Source organism: Pygoscelis adeliae, unplaced genomic scaffold (genome assembly GCF_000699105.1).
Source record: "Pygoscelis adeliae isolate BGI_AS28 unplaced genomic scaffold, ASM69910v1 Scaffold91, whole genome shotgun sequence".
Lineage (NCBI taxonomy): Eukaryota > Metazoa > Chordata > Aves > Sphenisciformes > Spheniscidae > Pygoscelis > Pygoscelis adeliae.
Window position 1 is genome coordinate 2,299,564 of NW_008824196.1, and position 9,696 is coordinate 2,309,259.

At 39.2% G+C, this 9,696-nt stretch overlaps 1 protein-coding gene across 1 annotated transcript in view; it reads right to left on the minus strand.

Moving 5' to 3' along the window:
- DMD (dystrophin) overlaps positions 1 to 9,696 on the minus strand; it is a 1,204,567-nt gene that overhangs the window by 944,898 nt on the left and 249,973 nt on the right. The window contains 1 exon segment of the mRNA XM_009334780.1: positions 7,320 to 7,438. Within this exon segment, the coding sequence (XP_009333055.1) occupies positions 7,320 to 7,438 (119 nt within the window).

Consider the following 9,696-nt stretch of genomic DNA (forward strand, 5'->3'; position numbering starts at 1 on the left):
CTTGACTCTTCTCAGCAACACAATATCAAACATAGCTCTTGTGACTTGTCTCCCCCCGCCTTTAAAAAAAAAAAAAATCCCACACACTGACACTCTACTAGGCAAAACACTTCTAAACTTTAGGGCATGATAGAAAACAAATATCTTCTCATACTCCCTTGACATGAGCCATGTCAGCAAGGGCAATAAAATGAACTGAAAAACAGTATTACCACTCTATACAACTACTGGGTACAGACAGGGTTAATGACTTCATGAACTACAACACTGACAGTTTTTTCCCCTCTTCTCTGTGCTACAGGTATGGTAGAACCCATTACTGTTGAGATACAGAAGCATGCAAAGTCAAGATCAAACAAAAAAGTTATCAAATGGAAAACAGTCTGAGTCTCATTATCACTTAATAATAGTGCCAAAAACTCATGTCATCAGTGCAAATTAAGGAAAAATATGGAAAACATGACTGGGATGGATTAAACAAGGTTTTTATCAGGATACACAGTAAAGTATAAGAAACTGGATAATTACTTCACTTAAAAAGGACCGCAGAAATGCTGTTATATAACTTCACAGTCTATTTATTATTGGGCTAGCACAAACAAGCACAAGACCCACAAAAATGACAGCAGGGACAAGTTCATTAAACCAAGAATCTGATGTTTATTGCTAGAAGGGAGCACACAGACACTTCATCTCCTGCTGCTGCTACTGCTGCTACCGCACTCAGACTTGGTTTTTGTTAAGGGGAGAGAGGACACAGCTCAGATGTATTCCCAGATTCATTTTCTGAGAGAGCATTCCCTACTGTTCCTTGAAAGATCCTTCTGCTCCTATATGACATGTGTGTTTGTGATGGTGTGTTCCCCCGCCCAACCTGTCCTTTATCTCCTGTAACCCTGCTCAAGGGATACCTAGCAGGGGCAGTCGTTAATGGATGCTGATGGTGATACTTCGCCCATTAATGAAGTGGATTCGGGAGCCAGATAACCACGCAATAGCCCTTGGTTATTGTGAGAAAGACGCCCACCTAACCACAGTTATCAGTATGCAAATATGACTATGAGTCAATCATCTTACCCCTATAAATAGTGAGCAGCCCAAGAGCCCTTTGAGCTCTCCTGCATGGCAGTGGGCTGCATGCCAGGATCTCCCTTTGAGTAGGGACGCCTCTTAAGGTTACTCCTGGAGGTTGAGAGATTCCTTGCCGCAACAGATACTCGGTAAGTGACTAAACTTTGAAATCTTAGCTAAGTGATATAAAGCATTGATTGCACATATATAATCCTTTAGACATAAACTGTTGACCAAGATTAGGACTAGGACTGGATCCAGCCGCACCTGAACTCCTCTCTGAGAAGTTCAGAAAGCAAGGGGGTCCTTTCTGAACCTCATGACTCAATGGGAGGGTCTCCCTGACAGTAATGTCTGACCCTGTCCTCTAAGCAGTAAATAATCAAGTGCACCTTGACATCAAATTTTGTTCACTGTTGCATTTACCATTGAACTTTGTTAATTCAGGCTTTAACTCAGTGTTTTCTAACAATAAAGTATTGTTGCTTCTCTCTTATGAGTGAAGTGCAGTTTCACTCCATCCGTGACAGTGTTTTATCCCAAAGTAAAAAGTAAAACTCAGTATACAGCCAATGACATATAACTACTATGTGTTGCTGATTATAACACATTTGTTGCTCTTTGATTACCCTATTCTTTGCTTGGTGATATTTAAAAAGATGCTCATGAAAAAGTGGACACACAAGGAACATAGTAGCCATTAGTATATTTTCTGAAGTTTGTATGTGAAGACTGGAATCATGTTCCTCCACAACTGCAATACAGATAAAATAATCACGAAGAATCAATTAACTACTAAAAGATGTAACCGCAGGTACAGATAATTAGATGTTATTAAGAGATACAGACTAATCTTAACAGCATGATCAATTTTTCAATCTTTCATATATGTGAGTTATAATTACTAATGTCAACATCATTTGGTTGATTCAGTTAAGATATTTTAAGTCTTTTGCTGAAATTAGCTAAAGTGAACCCATACCAAAAAAGACGGCAAATATCTCCATCACTACTCATTCCCCATACATAGTAATAGCTTAGAATAAGTGAGGAATGCAGGGAGCTGAAAACTTTATGTTTATAATTTTTAAAAGAAAAATGTTCAGAGGGTTATATTATTTATGTCTAAAATACTCTAAATTCAAGAGAGCAGTCAGATATTAACAACCTGAGTTATTTACATTGAAAACAATCAAGCAAAATCTTTTCAAAAGTCAGCAGCTCAAATTTACATTCACCATACCACAAGAGTCATCACAAAGGTGTGGAAAAAAGTTGAATATTTTCCCTAGTTGTACCAAGAGTCTCTAAAAAAAAAAAAGCACACCATTAAAAAATACTCATTAATGTAGCAGAAATTTTCACATGCTAGCTTTGCCATTCAAATCTGAACAAAAATCACTATTAAAATGACCTGGGTTTGGCAATGTTCCCTGCATGGTATTTTAAGTTGAATGGGACATGACTGGAAGCTCACAAATAATAATTTTGAACAACCAAAGGAAAATAACTATTTTTCCTTTGAAAGGATGACAGAGAGCATTATCAAGAATTAAAACATCTTAGCTGCATAATCACAAATGTCTTACAACAAAAGGTCACTGTGAGTTACGTAGGCATACTTTGGCCTAAAAAGTTCAATTTGCAAACACATTTTTCCGTTTGAATCTCTAATCTCCACTAATCTCTAACTCTGGGAGACCACTAATCTCTAGGTCTTTATTAACTTTCTTCTAAGTAACACTTTATACCATCCATCAATTTTCCTCACACCTTCTTATTTATTCCCAGTTAATACACTGGCTCACTGGTAGTGAACACCAGATAGACATATAAGCCTGCTTACATTTCACTCACTGGCAAGATTCAATCAAAAAGATCACAGACAACGTCAAGTTGGAAGGAACTCATAAGGATCATCGAGTCCATCTCTCTGCTCCTCACAGGACTATCTAAAACTAAACTATATAACTAAGAGGGTCATATCCAGACACTCCTTGAACTCTGACAGGCTTGGTGCCGTGACTGCATCCTTGGGGAACCTGCTCCAGTGACTGATCACCTTCTCAGTGAAGAACCTTTTCCTAATGTCCAATCTGAACTTCCCTGACACAGCTTCATTCCACTTCCTCGTGTCCTATTGCTAGTCACCAGAGAGGAGATCAGCAGCTCCCCCTCTGCTGCCCCCCTTGAGGAAGTTATAGACTGCAATGAGGTCACCCCTCAGCCTTCTCTTCTCCAAGATGAACAAACCGAGTGACGTCAGCCGCTCCTCATAAGTCTTGCCCTCAAGGCCTTTCACCACCTTGGTCGCCCTCCTCTGGACGCACTCTAATAGTTTGATGTCCTTCTTATAATGAGGCGCCCAAAACTGCACACAGTACTCGAGGTGGGGCCGCACCAGTGCAGTGTAGAGTGGGACTATCACCTCCCTCGACCAGCTAGCTATGCTGTGCTTGATGCACCCCGGGACACGGTTGGCCCTTTTGGCTGCCAGGGCACACTGTTGACTCATAGTCAACTTGCCATCAACCCAAACTCCCAGATCTCTTTCTGAGGGGTTGCCTCTCCAGCCTCTTGTCCCCCAGTTTGTATGTATAAGTAGGATTACCCGGTCCCAGGTGCAGAATCTGGCACTCGCTCTTGTTAAATTTCATACGGTTGGTGATTGCCCAGCTCTCTAGTCTATCTGGATCTCTCTGTAATGCCTCTCTACACTTGAGGGAGTCCACAGCTCCTCCTAGTTTAGTATCATTGGCAAACTTACTTAATGTACATTCAACTCCTGCATCCAGAATAAAGCTGAATCTTCCACTGCTTTTTCATGACAGAAGAGAGGAAGGAAACCTGTCCCTTATGTTTTTCTACATACCTTTTCAACATCAGGGGAAAAAACCAAACAACAACAAAACAAAGAACCAACAGCTAACATATTTTAAAATTTGCTGTGGAATGGGTTGAGCTTTCTCACCTCTTCTGTCTGAAAAGGAAAGGGAAAAGGCTGGAATAAAGCTCCTACCACGTATCTTATTCTTGCAGACAAGTTTGTTTGCTTTTTTCCCCCCAATATTATGAACATCCTGATTGCAGAATAGCTCTGTAGAATTTATTCTATGCTGCATATGTAGCCTATTTTGGGAATTTATATCAAAACACAGTATCTTCAGATAACACCTGATTAATCACAATCTTTCCTTAGCTGATTTTGTTTAGAGGAAAGTTATAAGCAGAAAGACATACAGCTTGCTATTTTTAAGAGGAAGTTAGTAAGGTTACATACTCTGTGAAGACATTATCAAGCTTCACAGACAAGATACAAAGTCAATGTTTCAAAATAGGAACAAGACAGTTTTGTCAAACTACTTTAGGACTTGTGTATAAGAATTTCTTAAGAAGATGAAAGGACACAGAAGCAGCCCTTTACAGGAGATGCCCAGTATTTTCATCTGTGTTTTAAGATGCATGCATCATCAGTATAAATACAATTGGCTAGGGCAGGTTTTGTTAAGTTCACTTGCTTAAAAACTAAGCAAAGTGCCTGCTTTAAGATACACTGCTGATGTAAAAAGCATTCATACTAGTCAATATAAGTGACAAAAATAGCAAGAACCATCATCTCTGCATGAATCAAAATACAAAAGTTTTAACTTACACAACACAGCTTTTACAGGAAATACTTAAACGTAGTCCATATCTTAACCACTTTGGTTATTGAAATGGAGATCAAATTCTGAAACAATGTTTTAAAAGCTGCTCATAGGACAGACTTGAAATATCAGCAACCTCAGAAACAAACGAACTTTATATATAAACTAGAAAACCAATGTTTGGTGAATAAAAATATTTATTTTTCAAAATGTAATTGCTAAGATGGATTTCCTAGTAATCTATTTCAAGATGTATCAATCATCAGTAACTTCAGAACACAAACAAAAAACCCCAAACCTTTTCTGACTACCGTACATGGTTGCAGAATAGTACGGCTTTATTGAATAGTGGCTTCCTTTCTACATAATATTTTCAAAATATCGAGACAGCAAATATTTAATTAACAAAAACAGATTTTAAAGTGTTCACAAATTACATGTGTGCTGTTTTGACAAATATTAAGTTACATTAAAATAATGTTTCACCACTGAATGCATACTCCCTTTTTGTTCTAATACAGTAGCACTTTGCAGTTTTTATTAAGTTTACAGCCAGAGAAGAGAGTGTTGTTACACAATGTGCTGTTAAGAGATATTTAAGTATGTAATTAGAAGAGGTGATAAATATACAAAGTAAAATTACAGAAGTAGTATGCTGGAACCTTCAAGCAAGATTCCTCACTTACTTATGTACCAGTAATTCTACTTTTCAGTAGGAACAGATTTATTATCATGAACCAAATTGTTATAGTTTCACAAATTCATATGTTTTCAAATAGGTACAGGATTTACTTTTCCTTTGGAAATGTTTGCAGTTTTTTATTCATAGAGAAAAAAAAATAGGTGGCAAGCACCATGATTTACAACACTGAATAGCAAATAATTACACCAGACATTTGGAAAACCACCAATGTTTGAGAGTTTTTCAGTTGTTGGCTAAACAACTGCAAGTATCTTTGCCAAAACCAGAATAAAATGTCTAATCAAAAGTGACTTTTGCATACAGAAAATAACGTATTCGCTAATCTATTTTAAAAGGAAAGTTCAACCAATTATAGCAAAGACTGCGACTATATCTATTCACTTGTGCAACCCAGTTTTCAATTCCAATCTCCTTCAGAGCTTACAAGCTGCATCTCATGCTTTAGCACGTAGGAAGCCTGTTCCTCCTCCAGTGGTTCACACAAATTCAGTTCTAGAGATGAAAGATAGTATACTAGCAAGGAATGCTGTACTCGTTTTACTGTGCATTTCTTCCACAAGTTCCACTACCGACACACCATACATTGCTGGTACAAGGGGAACTATTTGACTGCACACAAGGCGGACACTCAGGAGGCACTCACGAAACCTTCACCTATGAGGTAGCAAGTCCCTGTCATCTTTGACTCTCAAATCTTACTTGCTGCTCCAACTGTGAGCACCACTTGAGATGCTCCTCTTTTGATTCTACGCAGGGCAAAATATCACCATCTTGAATTAGACCATCCCCTCTAACAGTTTTTCACTCCACAAAGCAGTAAAGTTACAAAGCAGAGAGCTTTATGATGCTCAACTACAGCATAAGCAGACAGGTTTTTTCATACATTTCTCCCAGGTAAATATAAGGGATATAGGGTTATTAGTTCAATCTTGAGACATGCCCTACTATATTTAAACATTATAAGAGACCCGATGCTAAGTTTTAGACTCATTTTTATATTTTGTTAAATTCTGGTTCTTCCCACCAGAAACTCACCACAAGGTGAGCCACTGAGAACAGCACAAACATATAGAAAACTGCATTTATTAGTGACTTAACAGGCAAATTGTAGGAAATTGCATGCAAATATAGCATATGGATCATGGTGTGGAAAAAGACAGTGTATATATATACAAAGGCATACATAAAAAGGAAATACAATAGTTGTTCAACATTGCCTTATAGTAAAGAATGTTTTAGAAATGGTCTCTGAGGGAAAATTACTTAGGCTCTCAGCAATGCAGAAAGTAGGGCAGAGAATATACAGAAATGGACAAAATTAAAAAGATCATGTGAAGAACAAGGAACCTTTCAAACATGACTATGTAAGGAAGTACAAAAGACGGAGTTAAGGTAAAATAGACAAGTCTATTACATATAAGTCTAAACGATAGTGATATCAGTCATGTCATCCTGATAAAACTTCAATATGCAGAAGATGTGTAAGTCATATTTTAAAGATATGAGTATCTAGAGTTTGAATACACATTTTGGATATATATTAAAAGGTAATTTGAACTCACGATCTTTCCAGAAGATATAAAAGCTGTAAACGCTCTAAATCTCTGAAACAGAAATCAGCTACTCATTGAGATACCTTTAATTCAGTGCATGCACATTAAAACTCTGGCCCCAAAGCTGGAAAAAAATTGCTTTAGAGCATGTACATACAGGCAGTTCTTATGCTATTCTAATAGAGCACAAAGGTAACATTAAAACATAAATAAAGGATTTTGCTTCAGTTTATGATGTATCTCACAAAATGTTACATTCTTGTGCAAAAAAGTCAAATCAATTTACAATCAAATGCATGGAAAAATGATTCTCCACTTAGAGAAAAGAACATAATTTCTACTAACCTTCAGGATCAAGGAGTTTCTCTATGCCCAGGTGTTGCCTGGCTATGTTGAATGCATGGTCTAATCGTTGTACAGGTGACTGCTGAGAAGCAACAGCATTCCAATCAAATAGGTCTGGTCTAAAGCAAACATAGAGGAACAGTAAGTTTCTTCTTTTTTAGCATTACATTTAGTTACATATTTCTATGGCTACCCACCAGCATCAGCTACTACTTTTTTATTTTCTTAATGAAAGAACTTGTGCAGTCAGCACTGGAACTAATGAAGCTTGGTTTCTAATGGGTTTGCATCTTATTCTCATGCATGTTCATCACCATCACATTAACCACATTTCTTATTCTCCACTAAGTCCCAACAGCCTATAACCTCACTCCCCCAAACCGGCTGTTTTCACCCATAGTGCTCTGGCTCCTGTCACTGCCCAAAATGCCCGCAGCAGGCTTGCTCCCCTCTTCCAGTCCTGAAGAGTGCCTGGGTGAGAAGGATCATGTTCTGTGGCCGTGCACACTGGGACTGGCTTGTGGCAGGCCAAGCAGGACAGATAACTACAGAGGTAATTTTGCAGCCTTCCTCCTCTCTCCAGCCACCAGTTTTTCACTTCACTTCACTTACTATTTCTAAGAATGTAATTGCTTCTGAGATTACCAGCTCGTTATATCCAATTGAAATTGGTCAACAGGTTCAAAAATTCATGACCTGGGAAGGTACACAGCATAGCTGCACATGCCACTGTTCTTATCAAAACATTTAGAAAAATACACACTTTTCAGATTAGTATAAAACTGTAGTCCAATCATAGGTTTTAGCTGGTAGGAGCAAAAACACTAGAGCACAATTTAAATGCTCTTGCAGGAAAGACAGAACGACCAAAACTGAATTATAGCTCAGACACACAATCTGAGCTCTTGTATTATCCATTGAACCATCTGCAATATAAATAATGTTAATACACTGTGACCTTTGGCATTTCATCTGAGAGTTCTCCATTAGGGGATCAGAATTTGTTATCAGGCACTCTGGAAAAAAGTTTAATCAGGTATTCTGTAATTAATGTGCATATAATATGAAGAAAAACAACTACACTGTGACTTTGATACAGTGTTCTAAATCAGAAAACATTTAAACATATAATTTTACCTACAGATAAATCACGTGTTATTTACACAAATTAAAATGTTGCAATTAGTTACGACAGACTTACTTATATTTTTATTAATTTTAAAAGTTCATTTTAAACAGTCTCCTGTAGTTATAATAGATGGCAAAAATGTTCACTACATCACAGTACAATAACGTAAGAGAACAAAGGAAAAATGCCATTTATGTCGTAGTAATTTCCCAGTTATGCACCTTTGCTGTCCAATTTTTTTCTGAGAGGGGAGTGATTTACATAGTAACAATTAAGTTATTCTAAGGTACTTTGCTTCTCTATGCAGAGGTTCTTAAACATTATTTAAAAATAGAAGTTTCTCCTTCCCACATGCAGAACAACTTGCCGAGGTGAGCAAGCTCTAGTGCTGGCATGATCCGCAGCGGAGCGCTTTAGTGTGGTGCACAGGGGGGTTTCCCGAACTGGGAGAACTTCAGGCAGAGCCAAGAGAGCCACGAGGAGCCCGCAGCTCACACGACAGCAGCTGATGAGACCTGGGAGGGGACAGGGCCAACGGCAGCCAAGTCCCCCCCCCAGGTATAAAAGAAGCCCTTAGGGAGCATTAGCGACCAGGAGTGCCATGAACAGGGCGGGCAAACAGGGCGTGGCGTGTCAGCAAGGGCATGGCGCAGTAGTTTGCGCAGCGTGGCCGTTTGCGTGGAAGGGCGTGCAGGAAGGGCGCTGAAGCTCTGCCAGCTCGACCAGGGAGCAATGGCATCCACCCAGCAGAAAGCCATGGCCTCTCTAAACTCTGCACCCACCACGACTGACGCAGCTTCCCGGACAGAGCTGCGGTGGGAACATGCTGCTACCCTGGTGTCAGGCTGCAGGCTGTGCCCTACTCTTAGAATCATAGAATCATAGAATCATTAAGGTTGGAAGAGACCTCCAAGATCATCGAGTCCAACCGTCAACCCAACACCACCATGCCCACTAAACCATGTCCCTAAGCGCCTCATCTACCCGTTTTTTAAATACTTCCAGGGATGGTGACTCAACCACTTCCCTGGACAGCCTGTTCCAATGTTTAACCACTCTTTCAGGAAAGACATTTTTCCTTACATCCAATCCAAACCTCCCCTGGCGCAACTTGAGGCCATTTCCTCTCCTCCTATCGCCAGTTACTTGGGAGAAGAGACCAACACCCACCTCGCTACAGCCTCCTTTCAGGTAGTTGTAGAGAGCGATGAGGTCTCCCCTCAGCCTCCTGTTCTCCAGGCTAAACAA